Source organism: Dama dama, chromosome X (genome assembly GCF_033118175.1).
Source record: "Dama dama isolate Ldn47 chromosome X, ASM3311817v1, whole genome shotgun sequence".
NCBI classification, from domain to species: Eukaryota; Metazoa; Chordata; class Mammalia; order Artiodactyla; family Cervidae; genus Dama; species Dama dama.
Genome location: NC_083714.1, coordinates 89073651 through 89085877, shown reverse-complemented (window position 1 = coordinate 89085877; position 12227 = coordinate 89073651). Strand labels below are relative to the sequence as shown.

General features: G+C 50.9%; 1 protein-coding gene across 5 annotated transcripts; it reads right to left on the bottom strand.

Annotated features, from left to right (window-relative positions):
* Positions 1–476: 476 nt before the first annotated feature.
* On the bottom strand, positions 477–5812 carry CITED1 (Cbp/p300 interacting transactivator with Glu/Asp rich carboxy-terminal domain 1). 5 transcript variants are annotated; one of them, XM_061136891.1, is made up of 4 exons: positions 5515–5574; positions 5156–5174; positions 1596–1720; positions 477–1034 (listed from the first exon to the last, which is right to left on the bottom strand). In XM_061136891.1, the coding sequence occupies exons 3-4, from the start codon at positions 1653–1655 to the stop codon at positions 507–509; spliced, it is 588 nt and encodes a 195-aa protein (XP_060992874.1). In that variant the 5' UTR covers positions 1656–1720; positions 5156–5174; positions 5515–5574; the 3' UTR covers positions 477–506. The 5 variants fall into 5 exon arrangements, with proteins under 5 accessions (XP_060992874.1, XP_060992872.1, XP_060992873.1 ...); XM_061136889.1 differs by lacking the exons at positions 5156–5174; positions 5515–5574 and adding an exon at positions 5688–5812; XM_061136890.1 differs by lacking the exon at positions 5515–5574 and having other exon boundaries at positions 5156–5267.
* Positions 5813–12227: the final 6415 nt, after the last annotated feature.

The window sequence follows — 12227 nt, the reverse complement described above, 5'->3', positions numbered from 1 at the left end:
CCTTAATGCATCAACTGGATGGGGGTTAGAGAGTGAGTGGGGTGGCTCTTGAGTTGGTGAAGCATGTGCCATGTGGCTAGGGCAAACTTTTAGACTTGGATGTACAAGGTGAGGAGGCTGTAGAAGGGTCTGGATCAGTCTTTTTTCCAAGAATGATCCCAACCAGCCCCTGTCATCAACCTTGAATAGGACAGTGTTCCTGTGGCCTTGGGGCACTGAGACTAGGTACTTGGGCTCTTGAAGTAGGAATTCAGTGAGTAGCATCCCCCACCACACCCCCAGCCTCCCAGTCTTTCCCTTTCCTCCCATCCACCCACCCTCCCAGCTATCCACTGACAACCTCATCATGGGTCTCATAATTGTTAAAAGAACATTGGACAGTGCCACACCCATTTAGACCTCAATGAAGAACACCTCCAGTAGGCCCATCTCTTTGTAAGTAACTTTTATTTTTATTTACAACAGAATTGGTGGCTTTATTCCTCCATCTTTAGGAACAATTGGCATCAGCTGCCAGATGGAAAGTCTGCCGTGAAGTCAAACTCATTCTGCCCCAGCCACAGCTCCGGAAGCTCATTGGCCCGGTCCAGTCCCAGTTCCACCACCAGTGACATCAGCACCTCTTCATCCACAGGGTCTGAATCGATGATGGCAGGGCTCTGGGCACCAGCAGAAGGAGAGAGTGATCCCGCCCCTCCCGCCTGAGCCCCGAAGCCCCAGTTTGGCAGGGGCTCTGCCTCCCCGGGTTGGCCTGGAGTGGCAGCGGCCATCCCGTGGTACTGGCTATTTAGTTTCTGCAGCTGCATACTGGCCAGCAGGTGAGGGGCGGGGTGCAGGTTGAAGGGTGGGGGTTTAGTGGGAGGGGTAGCAGTAGGAGAACTTATTGGAGATGGAGATCCTGAGGAACTAGTGGGAGCCCCACTGGCCTTGGTTCCATTCGAGGCTACCCCAGGGTAGTGCAGGATGGCCACCGCTTTGCGATCTTTCACCCCCAGGTTAGAGTAGGCCAGAGAGTTCATCTCTGGGTTGGCATTCTAGAAGACAGAGAAAGGCACAGCATAGTACCCCTGCTCTACATTTTGTTCTTCACCATTCATCAGGCCTCAAAAGTGTTTCATCGGGGGGGAGGTAGCAAGCAGGCCCCCTAGAAAGGTAGGCTCCTTTCCTAGTTCAAGTTGGGCTCAAGTATTCTTTTGCCACTGTGGCTCCAAGCACTGTGTTCAGGTCTAAGTCTTCATGCTGGACACCCACCATCCTAAAGGAGTTCACTGCTTTCATCTCCTTCTCTCGACTCTACTTTCAGCTCACCATTCTACAAAAGGGGTCTCATTTTTCCCTTCTTCTCAGTCTGGCTTTAATCCATTGAGACAATGGAGTGATTCTGCTTCTCTCTCTGCCACCTTTCAATACCCCTAGTGGGCTCCAAGTGACCATATTTCGGAAGAAGCCATTTTCATTCTCCCCCGAGAAAGCTCTGCTGTCTCCAATCTACTAAAGGACACCAGACACCACAGCCAGGAGGGCCTACCACGTGGCCCCAGACCACATCAACTTTCCCACTCCAGTGCCTCCATCTGTAAAATGGCAAAAGTTACCTCCTTCACAGGTGAGGTGCCACCCTTGACATCAAGTGCAGGCCTCGACATAGTTGGCATTTCAGAGTCTTGGCAGAAGTTGGATAAATTGGTGGGAGGTGATGCTGCCAACTGGAGCTGTTGTGCTGTATGTGAAGGAGAAGTGGTAATAAGGGCAAAGGCTTTATTGACCAAGAAAGTACTAGCAAAGCCTGAAGCTGGGCCATTCCACATAGCTACAAGGCAAGGATGGTGATGGGTTAGAGCTAAGACCAGAGACTACCTGAGCAGAGGATCTCTGCTGGAACTTTTGCCTGAGGTGGGATAGGTGCTTGATTTGGCCAGGTGCTGCCCGGACAGCTAGTTACCCACATCGCCAAGAGAGGACACACTTGACTGTTTCCCCATGCAAGTGATGTCAGTGCCACCAGTGCAGGGGGCACTCTTTCTGATTCCAAGGACAACAATGTCCCTGAGTATTAGCACACTGTCTCAACTGGCCACTGGCACTCAGGCCAGAGAGCTGTGATCTCCATCGGAACTGGGAGAAAGTGCGAAGAAGTCAGGGTGAGGACGACTAAAAAGCCGGCGGCTACCACCCAGAGAAAGAATAGGTCCCCAAAGCAAATATCATGAGGTCCAAAGTTCTGCCTTAGGCATGGTTTTGTGTGAGAGAACCGGGCTGATCACGGTAGTCTGGGGGTTCTGAAGCAGCCAGAGAGCAGCTAGGGATGTCTCAAGTTCCTCCACACTGCAAGTCCTCTCCAAGACAGCCCTGGTGGCACTTGGCTTTCCCAGGACACCTGCTCTGAGCCCAGCCACACTCATTTGTAGCGGCAGGTGGATCTAATTCTTCCCAGAGGGAAACTGAAGCACAGAGGTTCCATGGATTTCCCATCAGGTGGCAGTGGCTCTGGGAGTAGGATCTAGCACTCCTGTGCCCACATGCCTCATGTGACCACTGGCCAAGATATCATACCTAGAATGATTCAAATGGCTTCTGAAGAAATTATCCCCTAGGTCAAATGCCAAAGGAATAAGATAAGGGGATGAGGGAAAGGAATCTCCCCAAACCAGAAAATATTTTTAAAAAAATCTCTAAAAACTCTTAAGTTATTTTCCAAGAAGCTTTTTTTAAAAGCCCCATATATTCTAGCCTTCATGATGAATTAGAGATGTAAAATTTTACATTTATAAGTACCTCTTGGCCCAAAGAATCTTCAGGATCTTAAAGAGTCTCTAATCTTTCCAACAAGGCTAGAGTTCTCTGTGACACTTCCCTCCCCTTGGTGGTCATTAAGAATCTGCTCAGACACTTCTAGAAAGTGGCCACTTACTACCTCTCTCATCTTTGCACCACTTATTGGTAGGGGACGGAGGCAAGAAAAATAGAAAAAGGTAGATGGGGGAGAAACATGAGAAAACAATCAGTTGCTGGGCCCATCACCACTGCTTGATTGGAGACCTGTTTCTTCTGTGAGGCAACCCGAAAATATTTCAAGCCAGTGACCACAAGACAAGGAATCTAATTCATGTCGTCTTCAAGAGCCTTGCAACTTCAGTATCAAGCAATTTTCATGTCCTAAGAAAAATGTCTAGGTCGGGGGTGGCTGTCCGTCTTTTCTTGTTTCTATCCAGCTTTTCTTCTTTCTTTATGCTACCCGTTACCTGAACCATACATAAGGGGGGAAAAAACACAGCAGCAAAAACAAAAGGAAACAGAAAGGGGGGTGGGGGGAGAAAGAAGAAAAACAGAGAGAGAGAACGAGGAAAAAAAGTATGTTCCTGGGGAAGACCATTTTACCACGTCTCCCCCTTCAGGCTGTTGCACTCCCTTAGGCAGGACGCTGTTTCCATTCAGATCTGTCGCCTCCCATCGCCGCCTTCCCCTCCACCAGCCCTGACCCTCGAGACCTGGGTCTATGCTCGGTAGGTGCTCAGTAAGTATTGTTGAATCCGTTTGAAGAGGCAACCGCATTTCGATCGGAATCCTTACCCTTGCTTCCCCGGCTTTCTGTCTCCCCTCAGCCACCCAGCCCATTCGAAGACAAAACTTGGCAGCGAGGAGACGTCCCAGCTCACTCTCCAAGCCGCGAGCTGACCACTGCGAAACGGCTGCGAGAGGCGGCTGGGCAACCCAGAGCAACAAGTGCCTCCTCGCCCGCCGGTGCCTCGCTGGCCCGGCCACCAGTTCCCGGTCCCGCTGCCCGCTCTTCGTCACAGAGTTTCCCGTGGGCCAGAAGCCCCCTCCCGCCTAGATGGGGATGGGAAAGGGAGAGGAAGAAGAGATAGGGCGAGAGGCAGGTAGAGGGGGCCGCGTCTTTGACCTGTTGGGGGACCAAAAGTTAAAATGGCACCAACCGGATGGCTCCATCTCGATTGCTATTTTCTCACTCAGGAGAAATTTAAAAATCCAAACTACTGCGACTTGATTTGGATGCGATCTAACCAGGCTAGTCAATTTCACCACCTGAAAACTAAAGGCCCGTTGTTTGCGGACAGCTTGGCCGCCCTCCTCGCCACATCCCAGGTGGAGCCGCGGGAGCTGAGGGCGGCCGGGAGCATCCCTGCACTGTGGGGCGCGAGCACCCGGGCCCCCAGGGCCCCGAGCGTCAGTTCCCCCGAGTGCCGTATCAGGAACGGATAGTGGAGACGGGATGGACTGGCGGGGTCTCGGCCTCGGTGGCGAGTTTGGGGCCCCGCAGTGCTGCCGCGCGCGGGGATGCACTCCGGCGGTGCGGGCTGCCGCCGCTCCCGCGCCTCCCCAACACATGAGCGCCGGCTGAGCACCCGAAGCGGCCGCGGGCTGAGCCTACCCCCGAGCCAAGTCGCCTGTGGTCAGTGCTATCACTCAGCTACGAGAAGAGTGAGAGAGGTTCGGTAACTTGCCCAAGGTCACAGCGCTAGAAAGTGGCGAGCAGGGATTCGCAGCCAGATCTGTCTTCCTCCAAGTCCTGAGCTCGCTGAGGCTGGGACTCCGTGAGCGGCCCAGCCCAGCCACTGGCATTTATAGGCAGAGGGGTGTGTGCGTGTGGGGGCGTGTGCGTGTGGGGGCGTGTGCGTGTGGGGGCGTGTGCGTGTGGGGGCGTGAGTGTGGGGGAGAGCATAGGTCGACTGGGCAGAAAAGGCAAGTTGCCCGAATTTGCTAACTTCCATCCCCCAATTCCGCTGAACTCGGCCCGAAAAGCCCCTCTCGCCTTCAGCCCCTGAAGGAAACCTGAGCTTTGTGCAGCCCTAGAGCCGGAGCGTCCAGATGCGGTCCGGGCGATTAGCAAAGTCGGTGGAAGCCAAGCTGGAGAAAGCGCGGGCGCGGGGAGAAAAGGTGCTGCTGTCTCCCGGGGAGAAGCGGGCTCTCGGCCCCGCTGGCCGGCAGACGGGCGCGCTGGTGAGCGAACCGGCAGGCTGGCTGGAGGGCGGGCGGGTGGCGGCCCCTCCGCTCCCAGCAGAGCAGCTTCCAAACAGAAAATAAGTCCCCCAGAGCCCCACTGCCAGCCCGGCCCCCGCTCGCTCCCCGCGCCCCCTCAGCTGGAGTCCCCGGCCCCGCCGCCCAGCCCAGCGCCCTGCCGGGCGGCCCGGCTTACCTCCGCGAAGCCGCCTGCCCTGGAGAGAGGGAAGCGCGGAGCCCGGTGAGCCGCGGGCGCAGCGGCGGAGCCCCCGGCCCCTAGCACGCACGCCGCCACCGCCGCCGCGAGCCGGTCGCGCTCAGTGCCACCCGACCCCGGGGCGCCTGGGAAAAGCCCGCACCGCCGCGCCGCGCCGCGCCGCCGCCGCACCGCACCGTGCCGCGCCAAGCAGCCCCAGCCAGCGCCCGTGCCCGCCCGCCTGCCCGCCCGCAGCTTCGGCGCCTGACTCCGGGGCGGTGGCGGCCACCGCGCTCCCTTCCCGGCGCGAGGGAACCGGCTCTCAAGCCCCCATTGCTGCCCGGAGAGCCCTGACGCACACGCACGCGGCAGCAGGCTGGCCTCGGCTAGGAATCCCAGGAAGGACAGACCCTTTCCCCCCCTTTTTCTCTCTCCCCCCAATTTCCACGTCTTTATAACCGGCTCAGGGCATTATTAGCACATGTCCTGGCTCGTGGGCGAGTTGGTGGCAAAATCTGAACTGGATACTCACCCAAGGGCCAGAGCGGGTGCTGCGCCTTCTTCAGCCCTTTTATCCCCCTCGCCAGAAACTATCCCTCGCCGGCTGTCTGTGGGCGGGCAGCCGGGCGGAGCGAGCCTCCTCTCGGCAGCTCAGCGGTGCCCCTTCTGCAGCTATGCCGCTGGGACCATTTTATAGCGGCGGCTGGCGTGTGTGGCCCTTTAAAGGCGCTCGAGCTGGTGCAGTCACAGCGGATCGTGTGAAAGCGAAGGGCCGGCTGGGGAACGGAGTCCGAGCGGCCCCGTGGGTCCGCCGGCGCCGGGGACCGGTCACGGCTCCCGGGGTGCAGCTGGGGGGCCCAGGCGTGGTCGCCCCGAGCCCCGAGACCCCGGCCGACGCCTGCGTTTCTAAAGCAGGAAGGGGCCCGGGCCCCGGGCACAATCTCTCCCCACCGCCCTGCATGGACTTGCCCAATAAATTCCACTTAGTAATTTCGCTGAGGCGAGAGAGAGCTGTTAGTATCTGTTTTCTGACCTATATCTAGAGGGTGGTCAGAGCGGGCTTCAGGGGGTTTGAAAGGAGAGTTATGGGCTCAGGAAATGACCCGGGGGAAGGGGACACACACGGGACGGGGCCCAAGGGGCACAATTTGGGTTTTGTGCAGGGCTTTCTAGGAGCCTGTCTGCCTGCTTTGGGCTGCACCATCTCCCTGGTTGAAGGGCTGAGGCTGAGGGGTCCCTTTCCCCTTAAAGTCGCCAGATTCCAGACAGAGCTTCATGGAAGCTCGCCGGCAGCAGTGATTTATTTTCCTCGAAGATCTGAGCTGGGATCAGTTTCAAGGGATTCTCTCCTGTAGGCTGAAGGAGGCTGGCAGGTTGCTTCGTGGCGATGGGTCAAGGATTGTGGGGCCAGGTACAGCTCACAAGGCACAGCCAAAAGGCCCAGAACAGATCACAAAGTAGGAAGAGCTTGCCTGGGGGCTCGCAGGGATTCCTCTTGCCTTCCCAGTATGCCAGGTTACTTTATGATCATTATATAATCATTCCCAAGTAAAAAGAATAACATTTTCTATTAGGAGCACATTTTTCTTGGGTTGGGATGTTATCTTACAAATCTTTTCATTTAAGAGGTTCCAGTCTTCTCCTTCATTTTAGTTCGTGCTTCTCTTGCCTCTTACAGGAAGGCTACCAGGATTGTTACCCTTCTAACCGAACTACCCCCCCCCCCCAGCTTTTTTGGCCCCTTTCAGCAACAACTACTCCATTTACAGTGTTTATAAAACATGCTCCTTTTTAAAAGTCCTGATGTTAAGAAAAAAGGGGGGAGGGAATGTCATGAAGTCGTTTTCACTATGTATGTGTTCTGTCTTCTTAATTGGATTTGAAGACCTAAAGGTCTTTTCCTTTCCTTTTCTTTCTTATTCTTTTTTTCTTCAGTACCCCAAAGTGCCCTGCATTTGCTCTTTGAACAAAGTTCTGTTTGTTGATGGACTGACCGGCTTACTGACGTAAAGATGGGGAGCAAACAGAGGGACAGATCAAGGCCCTTCTTTGGCGCCTGGAGGAAGCTGGGGCGAGTGCTCTGGACGCCAGGTAAACTCATTCTCCAGCCCCCAAAGCTACCTTGCCTGTCTCCCTTCCCCTTACCCTGAGTCAACTCAAACCCCAGTAACAACCGCATCCCACACACCATCTTCTCACTTTCTCGCGTTGCACAAAGATCTTCGGTCGCGCCCAGCTTCCTTCTGATAAAAGGCGGCATCTGTCGGGACCCTAAAACCCTATGAAGTTTGCTTGTGAAATACACCCTCAAGCTATCTTGGTATTTGCCTGACGTAAGCGACCCCGGGCTTTCGAATTGTGTTTTGCTAATTTGGACCTCTGACCTACCCTTCACCTCAGCTCCTGCTCGGGAGCGAGTCTGGAAACCGCGGCAGCGTCTTCGCGGCAGGCTCCGGATCCGGGAGGTTCTGGATCCGCCCTCCATCTATTGGATGGCTCCCAGGTCAATTGTTAGAAAGAGGCATATGTTCATCTCGGCTTCTGGAGTGTCTCCGGAGCAGTTGCTCAACAGCCAGCCCCCTCCCCCATCCGGACCATTGAAGGGCAGAAAAAGGAGCGCCCTCCGCCACGTTTCTCTATGCCTACAAGCCAGAAAGGGTCTCCCCACTGGTGACTTCCTGTCATCTCCGCTGTCTACCTCCTGGGGAGCAGGATAGAGAAGGGTTTCGAGCACTCAGCTTTGGAGCACAAAAGCCACCCCTTTCCTTTGGGGGTAGCTGGAAGGGGAGGTTAGTTGCAGAGGCCGGGAGAGAGCAAAGGAGACATTTGCATTTCTCTGCAAATATGCCCTGGATCACTGACTTCCCAGTCGTCTCCAGCCGAGCTCAGAGCTCTCCGCTGAACTCTTATCTTCAACTTGGCAACTAGACTGCGAGCTCGCATGCGGAGGAGAGGACAGGGATAATCACCCAGCAAGAACTTTCTGTGCGCCAGCATTGGACCTGGCCTGTTCCCATCCAACCCACGCCCTGTGAGGTAGGGTTTACCAAAGGTGAGAAGGAGTCTCAGAGATTTGCCCAAGTTCACACAGCCAGGAGGCCAGGCATTTGAATCCAGGTTAAGCTAACTGCAGAATCCTCACCTTCACCCTTGCACCTTGCTGTTTGGCAAGGTAAAGGGACATCTAAAATGTGGTCAAGAGTACAGGTTCAGGGGCCAGTCCACCTGGGTTTAAATCCCTGCTCTGCTATTTACTAACTCTGTAATGAAGACCAATAGCTTCATTCTTTTTTTTTTTTTTTAATTTTTTCCATTTATTTTTATTAGTTGGAGGCTAATTACTTTACAAGCTTCATTCTTCAGGCCTCAGTTTTCCTCATCTGTTAAATGGGGATTATAATGGTAGCAACTATGACGGCTCAGAGAAGGCAGTGGCACCCCACTCCAGTACTCTTGCCTGGAAAATCCCATGGACGAAGGAGCCTGGTAGGCTGCAGTCCATGGGCTCGCTAAGAGTCGGACACGACTGAGCAACTTCATTTTCACTTCTCACTTTCATGCATTGGAAAAGGAAATGGCAACCCACTCCAGTGTTCTTGCCTGGAGAATCCCAGGGACAGGGGAGCCTGGTGGGCTGCTGTCTATGGGGTCGCACAGTCGGACACTACTGAAGTGACTTAGCAGCAGCAGCAGTATGAGGGCTGTTGCAAGGATCAACGGAAAAGCTTAAGTTGATGCCTGCTATGTAGTAAGTTGTCCACAAATGCTGTACCTTCTGATTCTTTTCCTTTTGCCTCCTTGTCCTGCCACATCTTACATACTTCAGGTCTCCTAGTCCTGCCTCAGTTTACATACTTCAGGTCCAATAATACTTGATGACTGATTAATTTAAAAACCAGGCTGTGAGGGGATGAAGGAGGTCTATAAACACAGGCAGGGAAGAAGAGGAAAATGCAGATTTGTCTTCAGAATCCCATTTTCCAGAACCAAGGGCTATCTGAGCCTTATGACAGGAGTAAATTGAGGACCAATAAAAGATGATGACTTTTTATAGGACAGTCGGTATGCATAGAGTGGTCTCTAGAAACATATATTCAATAAGTGTGTAGAAAAGTTAAAAAGCACATGTTACCATGTAGCTTGCAGGATCTCAGTTCCCCGACCAAGGATGGAACCCGGGCCACAGCAGTGAAAGGCTGGACTCCTAACCACTAGGCAACCAGGGGACTCCCCAGAAAGCAAAAGTCTGTGTTCAAGAATGTTTTGAGCAGAATTGTTTGTGATAATGAAAAATGGAAAGCAATTTAAATGTCCATGGTGAGAAAGCATCCTTCAGTACCTTAACACTAAAAAAAAATCCTGATTTCAAAAACTTTTATTCATGGGAAAATGTTCACAAAAATATTAAATAAAAAAACACTGGGTACAAAGTTGCATAAATATGATGCCAAGTTGCAAAGGGCATGAAGAGCAGAAAATTAAATACTCACTATGTTTCCAACCATGTATAAATATGGGCAATGAAGCAATGGTCAGGAAAACAACCAACAGTGTCAGTGGGGTGGTAGGATTCTGAGCTATTTCCCCCCCTCTTTTCTCTGTTCTGCAATATGTTTATATTATTCTTATAATTAAATATAAGTTTATAGTTAATGGACTGCATAAACAGTGTGCTTCTACTATTGTTAAAATTATTTGTGCATAGAAAAAATATTAGAAGAAAATATACCAAAATGAGGACTTCCCTGGAGGTCCAGTGGTTAAGATTCTGTGCTTCCAATGCAGGGGACATGGGTTTGATCCCTGTCTGGGGACTAAAATCCCATGCACTGCAGGGCAAGGCCCCCCAAAAAGTATCTAAAGGGAGAAAAAACTAGAAACAAAAACAAAATACCAAATTGTTAGCAGTGATTATAATTGAATGGTGGGATTATGCATGATATTTTTAAAATTTTTTTCTGCCATAAGATTATATTATTTTCTCCCATAACTTGAAAATCTTCATAATTTTAAAAGTGCATAATCAGTACAATCTCACTGGTGTTAAAAGTATGGCTGTAAATTGAAAAAAATGGGAAGGAAATATATTAAAATATTAAGTTTTTATATTAAGTGGTAAAGGATTATGGGTAATTTCTCCTTTTTCTTGAGTTTTCTGTTATGTGATTTTATTGCTTTTATAATTAAAATAAAATAAATATGTACAAATGGCATAGGATCTGATTTTTGTTAAAAATGTATATGTATATATATATATGTGCAGGTGCATTAAGTAATAATAAAATACTCCAAAATGTGGTTGTCTCTGGGTGATGGGATTATGGGTGATTTATGTTTTCTCTTTCTTTGAAAACTATACTATACTGAAGTATAGTTAATTTACAGTGTGTTGGTTTCAGGCACACTGTTTTCTCTTTTATACACGATTTCATGATGTTTCAATTTTTTTACATCTCTCATGTATTATGTTTTAATTGTTAAAACTGTAAAAAAAAGAATTCAATACTGAAGTGTTTGTGGGAAGAAAGAGCATGTCTGAGATTTGCTTTAAAATATTCCAGTGGGGATGGGAGAAAAGTGGGTGAGGATATAGAAAAAATAAGATAATTGTTGAAGAGGGTACATGGGCCTTCATTATAATGTTTACTTGTGATTATATTTGAAAAGTTCCGCAAATACTGTTTAAAAAACATTCTCATATCCATTATTTTTTAAATCTTATGACAACCTTATGGTTATCTCCATTTTGTAGAAAACTAAGATTTAAAGAGTTGAAGTCACTTGCCCTACATGTCACACAACTTGGAAGTGAGGGAGTGATCTTGACTTGGGGCTCCTCACTCCAAGCCCAGGGCTCCCCACCACATCTCAGTTGCTGCTGCTGCTTTTTTTTTTTTTTGGCTGCACTGGATCTTTGTTGCTCCTCGTGGGCTTTCTCTAGTTGTGGAGAGCAGGGGCTACTCTCTAGTTGTGGTGTGAGGGCCTCTCATCGTGGTGGCTACTCTTGCTGTGGAGCATGGGCACTAGGGTGTGGGTTTCAGTAGTTGCAGAGTGTGGGTTCAGTGTGGTGCACCGGCTTAGTTGCTCTGTGGCACGTGGAATCTTCCTGGACCAGGGTTTGAACCTCTGTCCCCTGCATTGGGAGGTGGATTTTTAACCACTGGACCACCAGGGAAGTCCTGCTTCTTTTTAATAATTAAAAATAATTAACATTTCATCTGGTGATAAATGTCATAATTGTTCCCTATACAGAATTTGGACATAACAGAAAAGCACCAGGAGGAAAACAGCATAACCTACTGGCATCATAGTCAACCCTTTGATGTCTGGTCATGCAGACTTTATCCTGACTGCCTCTTACTCCAGAGGTAATGGGTGGAGCAAACATAGTACAAGCATTAAGAGTGCTGTTATTCCTAATGGGCTAGTGAGTGAAGCTGCAGCTGTCTGGGGATCCATTTATGTGTGGAGGGCTCAAGAGATGGTGACTACTAGCCACCTCTTCCCATTCTTTCCTGTTGCCCCCTCCAGATACTGCAATCTGGACCACAGTTCTTCCTTATATTCTTCCTTCTACTGAAAGATCTCAAGAACTGCAAGTCCAATTGGGGAAAGTTGGGGTGGCCCTTCTTCCCTTACTTCATCTGGAGACCCTGCCCAGAAGCCCCCTTTGGGCTCCTGTGAGTCTACAACCACGTAGAGTATGATTGTGCCTCCATTTCCCCATCTGGAAGATGCTAGTGAGAATAGCAGACTGGTTGGCCTCTGCCAGGGAGTGATGAGCTAATGTCTGTAGTGCTTTCCAGCCCCTCGGAGCAAGGTGCCGGAGCCTCCCTAGCGCCTTGCCTGCTGCTGCCAGCCTGAGTGAGCGCCTGGGCCTGGCTGCCCTGTGCTGAGGGAGCGGCCGCATTCCTCTGCCCCAGGCCAGTGGGCTTGGACTGGCACTCACTTCTGCTCCTGTGTTAAAAAAAAAAAAAAAAAGGTCGGGGGAGGATTTAAAAAAAGAGAGGATGAATAAGAAGAGCAGAATAAGGGAACAAGATTAGTTCTGGGGAAAAGGCCTTGAGAAACA

What these genes read in the sequence shown, in the direction of transcription:
- CITED1 (XM_061136888.1), bottom strand. Translation starts at nt 4,581, where the DNA reads ATGCCAGTGGCTGGGCTGGGCCGCTCACGGAGTCCCAGCCTCAGCGAG. An exon ending in TTCTAGCGCTGTGACCTTGG is followed by an intron (nt 1,721 to 4,463) that starts GCAAGTTACCGA and finishes CTTCACATACAG; the next exon opens with CACAACAGCTCCAGTTGGCA. An exon ending in GCACCTCACCTGTGAAGGAG is followed by an intron (nt 1,035 to 1,595) that starts GTAACTTTTGCC and finishes TCTGTCTTCTAG; the next exon opens with AATGCCAACCCAGAGATGAA.